Source organism: Vigna unguiculata, chromosome 1 (assembly GCF_004118075.2).
Source record: "Vigna unguiculata cultivar IT97K-499-35 chromosome 1, ASM411807v1, whole genome shotgun sequence".
NCBI classification, from domain to species: Eukaryota; Viridiplantae; Streptophyta; class Magnoliopsida; order Fabales; family Fabaceae; genus Vigna; species Vigna unguiculata.
In genome coordinates, this window is record NC_040279.1 from 8,705,487 (window position 1) to 8,721,651 (window position 16,165).

At 35.4% G+C, this 16,165-nt stretch overlaps 1 protein-coding gene across 3 annotated transcripts; it reads right to left on the reverse strand.

Moving 5' to 3' along the window:
* Positions 1-660: 660 nt before the first annotated feature.
* LOC114186767 (probable sugar phosphate/phosphate translocator At3g14410) lies at positions 661-12,338 on the reverse strand. Of its 3 annotated transcripts, XR_003605143.1 has the most exons (9): positions 12,115-12,338; positions 11,340-11,447; positions 11,226-11,260; positions 3,192-3,304; positions 2,728-2,989; positions 2,353-2,621; positions 1,554-1,607; positions 1,316-1,459; positions 661-1,230 (listed from the first exon to the last, which is right to left on the reverse strand). XR_003605143.1 is itself a non-coding variant. In XM_028074778.1 (8 exons), the coding sequence occupies exons 1-7, from the start codon at positions 12,202-12,204 to the stop codon at positions 1,335-1,337; spliced, it is 1,002 nt and encodes a 333-aa protein (XP_027930579.1). In that variant the 5' UTR covers positions 12,205-12,338; the 3' UTR covers positions 661-1,230; positions 1,316-1,334. The 3 variants fall into 3 exon arrangements, 1 of the variants encoding a protein (XP_027930579.1); XM_028074778.1 differs by lacking the exon at positions 1,554-1,607; XR_003605144.1 differs by lacking the exons at positions 661-1,230; positions 1,554-1,607 and adding an exon at positions 1,670-1,729.
* Between the last annotated feature and the right edge of the window lie 3,827 nt (positions 12,339-16,165).

The window sequence follows — 16,165 nt, forward strand, 5'->3', positions numbered from 1 at the left end:
GCCAATCTGTATACATTATTTGGTTTCTTTTAATTATATTTTAAATTAAAAGTTAATTAAAATGGTTAATTAGACACACAAAGTTTCAAGAATAGCCGTTAATTTAAATAATAATTAAAAGGTAAAATAATCTAACAATGTCTGTAAACAAAATGGGAATAATTTGTTTACCGTTGTTAAAGATTGTAAATTTGAAAGTGCACATTTGGCATGCTTTATCTATTTTAGCTTTAAAGTATTAAATAATATAAAATTTACTCATGCTGTACGAATTAAAATACTAGTGATTTGACTGTGTAAAATTATTTAGTCATACATGATAATTTCTTCTTTGACATTGTAAAGTTACATACACTGTCAAGCAATTGTCATATATCATATATCATAAGTTCCATATATGCACATTGAAAATGATTAACCATGTTATCTGCAACAAGGTCTGGAGTTTAATTTCAAGCCTCCTGTCATAAGAACACAGACGGATCCACTAAATGAAAAAACAGCAAGATTATGAAAATCAGTAATTATATATATGTGGAAAACGTCCTACAGTAACTCCAAAATACACATATGCTACAAATGCACAACACATGCCCTTTTTCTATATATTTTTGTCTTTTCCTATAACTCTATTGAACTAGAGAGAGCCAACGAGATAAATACAGAAAAGACAACAATGACAGCATGCAAATAAAAAAAAATTACATAGGATCAAATATTCCCAACACTAAAACAATGTCTCAATGTCGAATGCTATCAATACATTTTAAATAAACAAATTACTTTTACAAGTTTTCATCTGTCTAACAAACTGCTCTATATACCGCTGTTATTGGACCATTGTCCAATAATAATAATAAATAGTGGGTGGAGGGGCTTTTAATCTTTCATCATTCAACTTCAAATATTGAATCGCTAAGATTGAATGGTAATTGCTACAGACAAATAAATATTGTGAAATGCGAATAACTTCAAATTCCTCAAAAATCAAATGCCATGGCCAAGCACCTCTTTTTTAAAGGATGAAGTTTGTATTTTACATCTTCATGTACTAAATTGGATCGCCACATTGCTTCCCCCGATCTAAATTTAGCTGAATTTGTATTAAGATTGAACAAAAAATGCTTGCGTATACTTCTATCTACTACATGAACACTTGATGCCCCCTCTTGCTACATTATGTAAAAACTACTACATAGTCTCGTCAACTTCTGAATGGGGCATGGACAACTGGAAGAGATACAAAGAAATAATCTATAAGAGGAAGCAAAATTGCGGGAATAAGAACTATATTTCATTTACATTATTTACATACCTCGTGTTAAAGACTGCAGCTATCTACTTGTTAAAGGTTGAGACTCTTGACTTTGGGAAGATTCAGGGTCGGAGTCATTTGAGGTGGCTCGAGAGGCTTCGTTTTTCAACTTGTAATTATTATATGCTGCTACCCCTGCAATGGCTGGATAAAAATTTAAAAAATGGTTACAGAAGCTGCTCCCTTTTCTTAATCAACAGATAGCATTGCTCATGATTGCTTCTAATCTAACACTTACAATTATTATAACTATTACATCGGATCGTTTAGTGGAGCAAACTTATCTCAGCACCTAGTTCATCATACAAAACACTTAAACATAAGACATTATTGAAGGAGAACTAAGCTTCTTACCATATGGACCAACAGGCAATGGTAAAAAAAAGTAGATGTTGATCACTCTCCACTCTCATCCTAAAAAAGGGATTTAAAAAGAGAGAAATTGTTGTAATTGGAAATCATATATAACTGTGCATACAGAAATGGTTCATGTTGCTAAGACTAAACCAGAAAAGAAGGCCTTACAACTATATTTGCATAGACCTAAATTAGTTAAGGGAGAAGGTGTTTAGTAAGGAGCGAAAGTCAATTATGGATAGAAAAGTAAATAGTATTAAAGGAAATAATTCCTAAGAGAGAGTATGGTTAATAGTTCTCAAGTTTTAGCTTTTGGAAGAGATTCGATTACTCAGCCAGGAAGCTTCTGCTTTTATACTTAACTGTATCTCGTACTCTCAGTTTCCATTAATACAATCTCTATTCAGTTTTGCCCCATCAATAACATACTTATAGTTAATCTCCAACCATACTATTTGTTCACGCTAATTTCCAAAGTGAAGTCTTTGCTTCCATGAGCTTTTAAAACGTGCCTAATGGCACATAAGCTTCCAGGGAGCACCCAATACTGGGCCATCAACTTTCCTGGACAGTGGAATATGTAGATGTACACTACGGCCTTTGGTTTGTGAAAATTTCTCAAAGGCTTTATCTAATGAAACAGGAAAATTTAAAAGGTCAAAGCAGAATCAGATTCTTACCAATAGCATAACCAACCAAATTGATCATTGTTAACTTTGTATCAGCAAACAGAATAGCAGACACTAAGACAACCACCCAATCCTTGACAACTCCGGCCACACGAATGGTTAAAGCACTTGTATGTGTAATAACAAGAAAAACTGATAAGTTTAGAGCAAAAGTACAAAGGCAGTTGAGGATGAGCAAAATAGGAGGGAAGTTCCATGGTCCATGTTCATCCATCTTCGATTTCTCCAGAAATATCCATGGAAGGAATAAACAAATTGCACTGCAGAAGAATAAAAAATTATTCTGGCAAGAATCAGTTCATGATACACGAACTTTCTTCAAACATTTTTGCAACAGTAAGTGAAATTACTAAGAGAAACCCTTGCCTGCAGGGACTAACATAATACATCACGGATATAGGATTCAACTTAAGACCTTTCCTCTTAACAAAAATCTCCATGAAGATAAGTCTCAGAGCTTCGCCAACAACACCTCCCATTTGGTAAACTACTCCAACCCAGTTTATGTTTATCTCTCCATAAGAAGCTACTAGGACGCCAAAACTAATCACAGACATGATTAATAGCATTCTACAGCTCATTACTTCAAGTCCTACAGCTACTCCAAGCACAAAAACAGCTACAGGCACTGCGGTTGACAATTGAAGAACTAAATTAGTTGTCATATTGGAGAAAAAGTACTGTAAATATAAAATCATTATATGGTGTATATAAGTACTTTAAAAGTCTTGCAATACACATTTTGTGGTTACACTTTCCATTGCCAAATATCATATATGAACAATGATACCTATCGTCTATCAATAATCAACAAGATCACTAAAACTTACTAACTGCCTTCAGCATTTGTGCAAAAGCAACAGAAATGTACAGGTAGGCAGTATTTCCCAGCCAAAGAGTCATCGCAAACATGGCCCCAATTGGCACTACGGAAGTAAGATATCTGAAACAATAAAGGTATAATTACAACTGAAATTTGGAGTCCCCATATGTATTTTAAATGCAATAAACTATTACGGTGAATAGACTTGAAGTTAATATACAAGACGTATATGAATGGGCACAAACTTTCAACCGACCCAGTTTATTCTTATAAACTAAACCAGGCAGAAGACAAAAGAAATATCAATTAAAAAGTCCAAACCTAATTTACAAATATGCAGAAATATCTGGAGCCAGTCACTTTGACACAGGATTAGCATTAGTTTTCAATCAAAAACATTGCACATGAACTTCTAAAACAAAGAAGTTCACTTACAGAACAGCCATCAAATAAATGACTTGAATCCTTGTAGCCAACACAACATACTGAAAATGTAGCTATCCATTTTAAATTAGTTAACTAGAAATCAAAGTATCATGTCAATGTCTCATCTCTGAAACTTTTTATGGTAATACAAATTACCATTGTTATATCACAATGGTAATTTGTTATTGCTTTCTTAGTTTTAAGGAGTCAATTTTAGTTTATTTGTTTTGATGGTCTGACTCAATCTTCATCTATTGGTCCTTGGGTATTCGACTCAAGCGTCACTAATCACATTACTGGTAACAAATTTTTGTTTTCCTCTTTGTCCTTTCCGGATAATTTACCCTCTATTACAATGGGTAATGGGTCTAGGGTTTTAACTCATGGTGTTGGGACTGTCAATCTTTTTCCTTTTTTATTCATTGATAATGTTCCTTATGTCTCTGGGTCTCTTTTTAACTTATTATCCATTAGTCATCTAACTCGTTCTCTTGATTGTTATTTCCTTTACCCAAACTTCTATTTGTTTATAGGACTAGAGTTCGAGACAGGTGATTGGCATCGGATATGACTCCCATAGTCTTTATAATCTCGGCCCTTCCTCACATGGTGGCAAAGTTATGGAGTCTCCATCTCCTCTTTATGCTCAGTTAGATCATCCTGGTCTTGCCAAATTGCAGCAGTTGGTTCCTGCCTTATCCAAGTTGTCCAATTTGGTGTGAGTCGTGTCAATTAGGAGAACATAGTCATAGTCCCCTTTAGCATTAGTTCACTCTAACATTTGGGGACCTAGTCATGTTACGTCTAATCTAGGTTTTCAATACTTTGTTACTTATATTGATGATTATTCAAGCTGTACTTGATTATTTTTAATGAAAACTCATTCTAAATTATTTCATATATTCCAGTAATTTGTGATCCTTTAGGTGTGTCTTGTCTGCTAATAGTTTCTTCTCCACCACCGCTTCAAGTTTATAGTCACTGACATCGTTCTCAAAAACCACTGAGTGATTCAACTCAAGTGCCAACTACTTTGTCTCTTCCGGTTCAGACACATGAGCCTGACCTCCCACCAAGTGGCCTTCCAATTCTCCTCTAAAAAGGTATACGTTCTACACGTAATCCCTCTCCTCGTTATATTGCTTTAAGTTATCATAGATTATCTTCACCCTTTTATACCTATCTTTCGTCCATTTCTTCTGTGACCATTCCCAAATCTGTTTATGATGCCTTAGCACATGCTGGTTGGCGTCAGGCCATGCTAGATGAACTTAGTGCTCTTCATAATGGTGGAACTTGGGAGCTTGTCCCATTACCGTCTGGGAAAACTATTGTTGGTTGCAGGTGGATTTTTGCTATCAAAGTTGGTTCTAATAGTACTATTGATCGCCTCAAAGCCCGTCTTGTGGCCAAATGATACATACAAATTTTTGGGTTGGATTAAGGTGATATTTTTTCTCCTGTTGTAAAGATGGCTTCTATTTGTTTGTTTATAGCCATGATTGCTCTTCAACAATGGTCTCTTCATCAATTGGATGTTAAAAACGCGTTTCTCAATGGAGATTTGCAAGAGATTTATATGGAGCAACCTCTTGGATTTGTTGCTTAGGGAGAGCCTTTGGGGATGGTATGTCGTCTTGGCAAATTTTTATATGGTCTCAAACAATCTCCTAGGGTTTGATTTGGAAAATTTAGAAACGTTGTTTCACAGTTTGGTATGACTCGGTGTGAGGCAGATCATTCAGTGTCATTCGAGTGTTGGATGTATCTACTTGATAGTATATGTTGATGGCATAATTCTTACCGACAGTGACAACCATGGCATTTCCCCAATGAAACAACATATTTGTAACCAGTTTCAGACCAAAGATCTCGGAAAACTCAGATATTTCTTGGGTATTGAGGTGGCATAATCCAACGATGGTATTATTATATCTCAAAGGAAATATGCATTGGATATTCTGGAGGCAACTAGATTGATGAATTCAAAATCTGTTGACACACTCATGGATCCTAATACTAAACTTCTACCAAATCAGAGGGAGCCTATGTCAGATCCCGAGCAATATAGAAGGTTAGTTGGAAAATTGAATTATTTTACAGTTACTTATTCTGACATTTCCCTTACAGTCAATGTGGTAAGCCAATTTCTTAATTCCCCATGTAAAGATCACTGGAATGTAGTCATTCGTATATTAAAGTACATAAAATCTCCTGGAAAAGGGTTGTTATATGGTTCTAATAACCATACAAGAGTGGTTTGTTATTCAGATGCTAATTGGGCAAGTTCTTCTTCTGATAAAAGTTCTACATCCGGATATTGTGTCTCCATTGGTGGTAACTTGATTTCTTGGAAAAGCGAGAAACAAAGTGTTGTGACAAGATCTATTGTATGAGCAAAATATAAAACTATGGCTTCAGCCATTTCTGAGCTTGGTTGGCTTAAGCAATTGCTTAGAGAGTTATAATTTGGAGATGTTACTCAAATGACACTTGTATGTGACAAATAAGTTGCTCTTCATATTAGTTTTAATCTTGTTTTTCATAAGAGGACCAAACACATTGAGATTGACTGTCATTTCATTCGAGAGAAGATTGTATCTGGAGACATCAAGACTGAGTTTGTTAACTCAAGTGATCAATTAGCAGATATTTTTACTAAGTTTTTACCGGGACTGAGAATTAATTATATTTGTAACAAGCCTGGTACATACGATTTGTATGCACTAGCTTGAGGGGGAGTGTTAGACATATTGTTAGATATCTTAGATATTTGATCTTTGTCTTCTACCTCCAGTTTCTTTGTTATTATTCTTTATTTTGTATATTGGAGTTAGCCCATGTCTCCTTTATTATAAATATATTATCCTATGTCTATTTTTACACAAGACGAAGATTAATCTCAAACCTATCTCTATTTTCATGGCTTATTTCTAGAACCACATTGTTAGTGGAAAGTTATTCTTAAATTCTATAAATTGTAATGTTTCCATTTGAAATAATATGATCAGATATTCATTATTCTTCGTTAAGCAAATTCTGCTTTTCTTAAAATATTCCAATAAGAAAAATCCAAGTCTTACGTTGATTAGAGATGTGTAACAAAAAGTGGAGGAGTTGTTCGTGAAAATTCTCTTCGGGAGATAACATCTCATGTGGCAACTAAGTCATACAATGAGCAAGGAAAAACGTGCACACTAGGTTGACCAACACATGTATGCGAGACTTTGTGTGGCCTTAAAATAGAATATAACTCAGTTAGGGAGAGAAAGAGTGGGAGTGTGTGATTTTTTTACCTCTGTCCCTCTTGTTCTTGTTCTTTTCTTTCACTGTAACTCTCTGCTGCCTATAGTGTTACCCCTTAATTGTATGAAATCCAATAGTAGTTAATAATACAAAATAGAGAGAATTCACTCAAATCTTTAGCTTCTTCACTACACTTTTCGAATTCCACTTTTCACTACACGTCTAAAAGAGTTACCTCCAAAGTGAAGCAACTATATGTGGATATTAAATGCATTTTGGACATCATGGAATCACACAATCATAGATATTCATTACGTTTTGAGACTTTGGAATCAGCTCTTGATAATTCAACACGCAAAGTTCTTGCGGTTGATTCCAACACAAGCAGACCGATGACACAACAACCATTTCATGTGCGTAAAGTCCAAATAGATTTTCAATTTTATGGCATACATTGGATTTTCAAAGCCAAACAGTTTTTCAATAATTATCATACTAGCAATGAAAACCTTTTAACAATTCCAACGACTTATCTCAGTAAAGAAGTGGTCTCCTATTTTCAAATAATGACTAGGTTTGATTCATTTTTTTCTTCGTTAGCTTTCACACACATTGCGTGTGTCTAATCATGAGTATTATAAGCACTTCACATTGTTGGCCAATAGAGTCCAAGGAGTTACCTTGGAAGCTCTCTTGGATTCTTTTTGTGGGAGGATTAAAATCGGACATACGCTGGGATGTCAAAGCCCAATTCGCTACTACTTTACTAGGTGTTGTCTCCTTAGCCAAGTTGCATGAATAAAAATATTTTTTAAAACCTAAATCCTATTACCCTAACTATCAGCCCAAAACACAATCAACAAACACTAGCCTACGTGTCATACAGTCCTTGAAATCCATGAAACTAACCCCTATGTTAGGAACACCTACTTCAAGTCCTACAATCCATAACCAAAGAAATTCTTCCATTAAAAGAATAACCCATGCTGAGATGCAACTACAAAGAGAAAAAGGGTTGTGTTTTACATGTGATGACTGAGTCTCTCTCAAAGTCCTAATAGGAAATACTTATTGATGCAGATGAAAAGGATGAGTTAGAGAATCTGCAACCAGATCCACCTGACTCATCTAGGGACTTTGGATCCAATTTGTGTGGAAGCATCATTTGTCATATAACGCTCCAAAAGGCTCTTACAAACTAAGAATTATGAAGTTTCAAGGTTGTATTAATGGAATGATGGTGCGATTCGATAATTGCAATATCACTTGTTGCGAGCTCAACAGCAAATGAAGAAATTTGCAGACAAAAAATGCAAGTTCATGCAGTTGGAGGTAGGAGAGTGGGTGTTTATCAAATTGTGACCACATAGCTCGACGTATTAACTAGAAGTTGGCACCTAGGTATTACGAGTCTTTTTCAAGAGTGGAAAAAATTGGAGAAGTGTCCTATAAGGTGCAGCTACTAGAATCAGCCAAAGTACATCCAGTTTTTCACATTTCCCAGCACAAAAAGGCTATTGGGAACCGTATGGTGGAATATGTTTTGCCATCACAATTGGGATTAGAGGAGGAAGGTATGGAAGAACCTGGGCAATGTTAGCAGCCATAGAGATTGCTAAGGGGGGCACCATAATCAAACAATGGTTGGTGAGGTGGAAGGGGAGAACAAAGGAGGAGACAACATGGGAAAATGAGGTGTTGCAAAGTCAATTTCCTTCATTCAGCCTTGAGGACAAGGTTGTAGTTGCATAGGGGGGTAATGATAGAACTTATAATAGAGGTCATACGGTGAGAAGTGAGCATGGGCCTGTTACTCAACAAGGAACAATTATAGATAGGGTAGTTAGGCCCAAGATATGGAAAGTTTATACCAGGAGAAAGAAAATGGGGTCAAGTGGGGAAGGAGTGAGAAATTAGTTAGGATATGGGGATGACGTGTAAGAAATCCCTATTATGAGGGATTTTGGTATATGAGAGAGAGGGAGGAGATTGTTAGGAGGAGGGGCAATTGTTGGCCTGTTTTGAGAGGAGAGTTAGTCTCTGGAGGAGTCTAGGACTTTGGGGTTACTTTGTTGTTGTAGAGTTATACGCTCAAAACTGTTTTACTGCATCATCCATCAAATAATACATACCTAGTTATTCAGTTCATTCAGTTTCTATCAGTATGACGTATTGGTGTATACTCCTAGTCTATTTGCTCATTTGTATCATTTGGAGGAGGTCCTCAAACTACTCAGAGAACATAAATCGTTTGCTAAATTATCCAAATTATGTTTTGGCTTACAAGAGGTGGAATACTTGGGACATATTGTTTCAAGCAAGAGAGTTGCAATGGACAAAAAAAAGGTTCAAGTTTTCATGGAATGGCCTTTTCCCACTAATTTTAAACCGTTGAGAGGAGTTCTGGGACTCACTAGATATTATAGGAGGCTCATTAGAGGCTATGCCTCAATAGCATCCCCACTTACCCAACGTGTTAAGGAAGGATAGTTTTTCATGGAGTTCAAAGGTTATTGCGTCTTTTGAGAAATTAAAGACAGTCCTTACTCAAGCCCCAATGTTTGCTTTGCCAGATTTCACTAAACCTTTTTGTCTTAGAAGCAAAAGCTTCGGGTACCGGAATTGGAGTAGTTCTCAGCCAAACTCACCATCTATAGCATTTTTCTACAATAAATTAAATACCAGAATGCAGAATCAACCTGCATATGCCAGAGAATTCTATGAAATTACAGAAGCTATCACTAACTTCAAACACTACCTTCTTGGGAACATGTTTATCATCCAAACTAATCAATAGAGTTTGAAAAACTTAACTGATCAAGCTATTCAAATACTGGAACAATAAAATTGGCTTCACAAATTACTAGGATATGATTTCTTAATTGAATATAAATCTGGCAAAGAGAATATAGGTGGAAACTCCCTTTCTAGGTCATTTTATATGGCTTGGTCAACTACCAACCTACACATTCTGCCACAACTAAAACTTGCTTTGAATAAAGATGTTAAGTAGCAATTTATTATAGCACTGTGTAAAGCTAACATACCTCCTCCTCAATGATTTGTTGGAAGCCATATTGGGTATGCTAGAACTTTGGCCAGATTAGCAGCTCAATTCTATTGGCAGGATATGCACGAAGACATTAGGGAGTATGTCCATAATTGTATTGTGTGCCAACAAGCTAAAAACTAGCTGATTCCTGAAGAATTATTACAGCCACTACATGTTCCAAAACAAATTTTGGATGACATAGCAATGGACTTTATCACCTCCCTCCCTCCCTCTCAAGCATTTCTAGTCATTATTATAGTCATGGATAGACTATCTAAATATGCTCATTTCATTACTCTTAAAACTGAAGATACAGTAAGCAAGTGGTAGAATCCTTTAATAAGAAGATTGTTAACTTGCATGGACTTCCTCAGACCATTGTGTCTGATAGGGACACGGTCTTTGCCAATCAATTTCGGCAACACTTATTTAAATTGAATGGGGGAGGACTTGTAACAAATAGTGGAGGAGTGGTTCACGAAAATTCTCTTTTAGAGATAAAACCACACGTGACAGCTAAGTCATACAACGAGCAAAGGAGGAAAAACATGCACACTAGGCTAGGCTAACCAACACACGTCTCAAAGATTTTGTGAGGGCCCGAAAATAGAATATAATTCAGTTAGGGAGAGAGAGTGGGAGTGTGTGATTTCTTGACCTCTGTCCCTGTTAATCATGGAAGTAATGCGAGGGTAGGAAGAAATTTAGAGATAAAAATAGTAAAATGGGTAGTTGTACAGGGGGGAACTTTCTAGGAAAGTCTATATATTCTTATCTTGTGGGTGTTGCGGGATTCTTTGGTATTGACGGTCTTTTGACTTGGTGACAAGGAATACCCTGTGTGAAAGGAAAGCAGTTTTCCTTTTGGAAGCTTTGGCTTTTTACTGTGTGTAAAGTGAATAATAGAGTGCAAGACTTTGTCTTTTCTTCTTTTTTCTGTCTTGTTTTCTTATCACATTTCTGGGTGCCTAACAGTCCCTCTTGTTCTTGTTCTTTTCTTTCTCTGTAAATCTTTGCTATCAATGGAGTGGCCCCTTACTTGTAAGAATTCCATTATCAGTCAATAATACAAAATACATCCTTAGCTTCTTCACTACCCTTTTCGAATTCCACCTTTTACACACACACCAATAGGCGCAACACCATATGCTGATTTTTTTAATAGTATTATTCTCAAATAGCAAATGTCATAAGATCCCACTTTTAAAATACCAAGAGTCACCAACAGCCAGAGAAATAAAACAATTAAATTGTTTCATATATAAAATCGTATTTTAAATCAAGCATCAACTATAGCATTCTTCTTTTTGTACTCACACTTCAGGAGTCATTCCCTGATCAACCTTCATAACCTGTAAGAAACAGATCAATAACCTGCATTACATGACAGAAACAGATTAAATAGCACAATACACCAAGCACAATCCATACCTTCAGAATCTTGGTTAACGAAAAACACAAAACGGAGGAGAAGACCATGTGAAGTAGAGTCAACCCCAAAGGATAGGGGAAGTTAATTTCCTTAGAGGACAAAACCCACTACAGAGACAAATGAAAAGACAAATTAGGCATCAGCAACATAACAAAACAGTTTTTAAGCATTTTCTCGTCGATTATTCATTCCTCAAATGAAACCACTCACGAACTAAGCAAAATCTAACATCAAACAGGAGACAATAATACTTCCAAAAAGAAAAATCACTCCAATAGAGAGCCAAAGCACAAATAACCAAAAAAAAATCCAAACGACAAGCTCTAACACAAGGTACTCAACCATTACCAATACACCGACGTGATTTAACAAATGAGTCACGACATCAAAATTTCCGCAAAAAGTGAAGAAAAATTTGCTCAATTGCTCAATTCTCTTACTCGAAAACCAAACTCCAGAAACAGCCAAATTAAACACTTCCGTTCCGATTGAACAAAATGCCCAGCTACCACTAACAATATCAACTGAAAAATCATTCATCATCATATCCAATTTCAATCAACAACGCACGCCGCTAATTTAGGCAAGACAATTCACAGAACAGAAGAAAGCAAATTAAAATAGAAACACGGAAACATAACATCGAATCCTGACTTTGAATTCAGCACTGAGCGATCTTGGCGATGTACTTCTGACAAAGCATTTTCGGGCAATTTTTATTAGGGGAAACAAACGGAGAAGAGAGTGCATGAGTTTAAAGTGATTGGCGATAACCTTGTTGAAGAAGATTTGACCACTGGAGAGAGCAATGTAGAGAAGAATGTAACCGTAGGTGCGCAAAGTATCAGTCTTCAGATCCGCCATTGATGCAAAAGCAGCGATGTTTCGTGTTTCAGCTTATGACTTCACTGACTCTTAGCGTCCTTTCAAAGATGCATTTGAAACCCGATTCCAAAATGGGTCGGGTCTCGGTCACCCGATATTCGGTAGAAGATATTGAAAGAAAGAGGCTCACGATTACACATTTATCACGTAACAGAACAGTGAAAGGAAATAAATGGTTAAAAGTATAGTTTATTGGAATATAACCATATATAGAATTTTAATAGTTAAAGGAAATATATTATGAAATAAATTTTCGTTAATTTAAATTTATTATAAATACCAACTTTTACGTTTTATATGTATTTTCTAAGATTAAGAAAATGAATTCTGAATATTTTTCAAGAACAATATAATTCACAACTTTAACCATTGTAACAATATGTGTGTTTTTGTTTGCCTTAAACACATAGAAAAGGTTTCTTAGAACGTGGTGGGACTTGTTTGACAAACATTGTATTTGAATGTTATATTTACTCACTTTTAGCAAATAAATTTATTTTACTAAATTATATGCATGAAATAAAAAAAAATAGTAACCAATGACACAAAAATATGTCATATTTTATTATAATTTACCACCTAGTAAAGGTTTTAAACCATAAAATATATATATATATATAAAAAAAATTTAAAATTCAAAAAAATATTATTTAATAATTTTAATTATCTATAACTCATAATTTAATTATCTATTTTATTTAAAAGTATTTTAAAGGTATAATTACTGATTTGGTACCCAACTTTTTCAGAATGTTCAATCTTGTACCCAAACTTTTTACATGGATTTATTTTAGTACCTTCCGTTAAACACTCTTTAACGTCATTTGGCTTCTGTTGAGCTGGCACTATGCAGCATATACGTGACAGAAAGTGGCAGAATTAAGGGGTGTGCACGTGGATTAAGTTGTAAAAAAAAAATTGGAATTAAGTAATTGTGTAACTTCAAATTTTTTCAACGCGATTACTAAGTGAATTGGGGGAAAAATTAGGGCACATGAAAACTAGTGGAAAAGGAAAAATCAGGGCATAAATTGTGTGAAAGCTGAAATCTCGAATTGGGAATTAGGGTTCTTAGTGGATACGCGTTCGGTGATCGGAGAAGAAGGACGGAGATTTTGCTTCCGTTCGTTGGAGAGGGCGAAGCTGGGAAGAAGAAGGTTCGGCAATGGAAGACGGAGAAGGAAAATATGTGGCACTCGTGGAAGGTGAGTTTTCTTTTCTGCTATTTGTATTCGTGTTGATGAATGCGTGTTGATGAATACAGCCACCACTACTACAGGACAAGCTCTGATTTCGCATCACCCGTGAATTGTGAGAGCAAGAAGAAGATGATTGACTCATTGACATTTCTTCAATGTCTCAGAAAAAGTAGAAGAAGAGAAATCCAAAAAATAGGTCAATCTCCACAAAAAGGGGCACTTTAATTTGATCACAAATAAATAGGGATCCAAGTCATTTTTTGTGAACCCCTTAATTCTGCCATGTATCTGCTGCATAGTGTCAACTTAACAAAAGCCAAATGGTGTTAAAGAGTGTTTAACGGAAGGTACTAAAATAAACTCGTTTAAAAAGTTTGGGTACTAAATTGAACATTTCTAAAGTTCGGGTATCAAATTGAACATTCCAAAAAAGTTGGCGTACCAAATCCGTAATTATACCTATTTTAAAAGATATTAATAATTTTATCATATTCAAAAACTTAATAATCTAATTATTTCATATGGTAAGTAGTTATTTTATAATAACTAACATCCAATAATAGCATATAAATAATTAGTTTAACTTGTTTTAAAAAGTGATTAAATCACTGATAAAAAAATGTAAAATTGATCTAGTGTAGGGAATGGTCATATGTAAAAGAAGAAAGTGCAGAATCGATACTGTCTATCCACCACATTTTTCAATGAGAAATGATATTTTAACAACCTAATTTGACAACTTCTCTCACTACCTGACGTGGCAGTGAGAGATTAATTTTTTTTAGATTCACGTCAGCCACGTTTTATAACGACGCGCGAGAGAATGGAGGTTTTATTTTCGTGTGCAGAGTGTACAGCGGTTACCTTGTGTGCAGAAACAATCAAGTGGCATTGCACTCTTAGGTGGTTCTTCTTCCTCTTTCTCTCAATTTCTTCCTCTTCCACTGAAGGTCGTTCCTTTCACCTCTACTGAAACCCCATTTTGTGGTTTGATTCCTTTCATTCCATTCTTGGCCACAGTTTAGCTAGTGGTAGAGGTGTGGAGCTGAAGCTGAAGCTGGGGGTGGGTAAATCCTAGGGATGGCAAAAATACCTGTGCCCGCGGATATCTGCGGATAAAATTCGCGGCGGATAGTTATTACTACAGATATTTATTACCCGCGGGCAACGGGTAGCGGATATTTTAATACCCGCTTATAAACGGGTCGGGTACGGGTATCATACTATCCGTACCCGCGAGTACCCGTTACCTGCAAAAAAATAAAAATAAAATTCAATTTATATTTTATTAAATTAACTTAAATTTAATTAAAATTAAAATTAACAGTATATTTTATTATGTCAAATTTAATTATAATTAAAATTTAATTTAATTTATATTTTATTTTTATAATTTTATATTAAAAAATTTATAAAATATATATTTTTTAAATATTTGTGGGTATCGGGTATCCACGGCTACCCGCGGTTTTTAAAATATCCGCAAGTATTTTTTAAGCGGATACCTAGCGGGTAAACGGGCGGGTAAACGGGCGGGTAGCAGGCGGATTTTTTTTGGCGGGTCGGGTTGCGGGTAGGCACTATCCGTGCCCGACTCGACCCGTTGCCATCCCTATAAATCTCATTCTGAATCTTGTTCGCCTTGCGATTTTTGTTCGAAAGCTGTCATTTTTACACTGTTGTTGTCATTGGTGTGAATATTGGAGGAGGTGCATTTGGTTTTTTTTTAAGAAGTTTTTGCGCGGTAAGTAAATGATTCATTCCAAATTTCTATCTTTGGTTGCCATAGTGGGTTGTGATGTAGTTGGAATTTTGTTTATAAAAGGGGATTTGTGATTATATAGTGTATAGGGCATGCAATTTAGATATTAACATGTTTTGTTAGATGTACAAGTGTTTGCTATATTTGTTGAAATCCAAGACCGATTAAATGGTAAACTTTGGTTTGGTTGTTCAAATTATGCCCATAAATTTAATATGGATTCTTAAAAGGTTACAGTTAATGTGCGAAGTAATGGGTTCGTAATGCGAACCTGCCTTTTTCTGCATAAGTTTGTTCCCCTAAGGTGGTTTTGTCATTCCTTATCCAATAATTAAGTGTGAATCCAGGTGTCCCCTTCTACTAAGCTGCCTTATATGATATGAACAAGATCTTTCCACTTTTGGCTTGGATGATAAGTATCTCGCTTGTTGGTGTGAATAAATTTGACACTTGAATAATCAAAGTTAGCGGACACAAAGTCATAAGGAATAACGAATATAAATTGCCCACTTTGTTTTGAAGTTTTTGCATATGAAAAACTCCCAGATTAAGTGCAAAGTCGTGCTATCGTAACTGCCAACCTCAAATTTTCTGCAAAATGTTTTTCCATCACCCACATACAAGTACTTGTCCTTAAGTTTTTATAATTTAAGATGTTTTCTTGGTGGATAAGTTGGGTTGGTATAACATCAACCCATTTCAATAGGTCTTGGTGTCAGAAGTGATCTCGAATGTAAGTGTGAACCCAGGTGTCACCCTCTGCTAACCTGCGTTATATTATTTGAACAAGATCTTTCCACAAATTGCCTTGAATAATATATATCCCACTTGGTGGTGCGAATAAATTTGACACTTGAATAATAAAAGTTAGCGGACACAAAGTCATACGGAATAACAATTATAAATTGTCAACTTTGTTCGGAAGTTTTTGCATATGAAAAACTCCTAGATTCAGTGCAAAGTCGTGCTATCGTAACTA

Coding starts and splice junctions, on each gene's coding strand:
- LOC114186767 (XM_028074778.1), bottom strand. CDS start 12,204: ATGGCGGATCTGAAGACTGATACTTTGCGCACCTACGGTTACATTCTT. Junction 3,305..11,225: donor CAGGGAATGACTCCTGAAGT/GTGAGTACAAAA, acceptor TTATTGTTTCAG/ATATCTTACTTCCGTAGTGC. Junction 1,460..2,352: donor TTTGGTTGGTTATGCTATTG/GTAAGAATCTGA, acceptor ATTTTTATCCAG/CCATTGCAGGGGTAGCAGCA.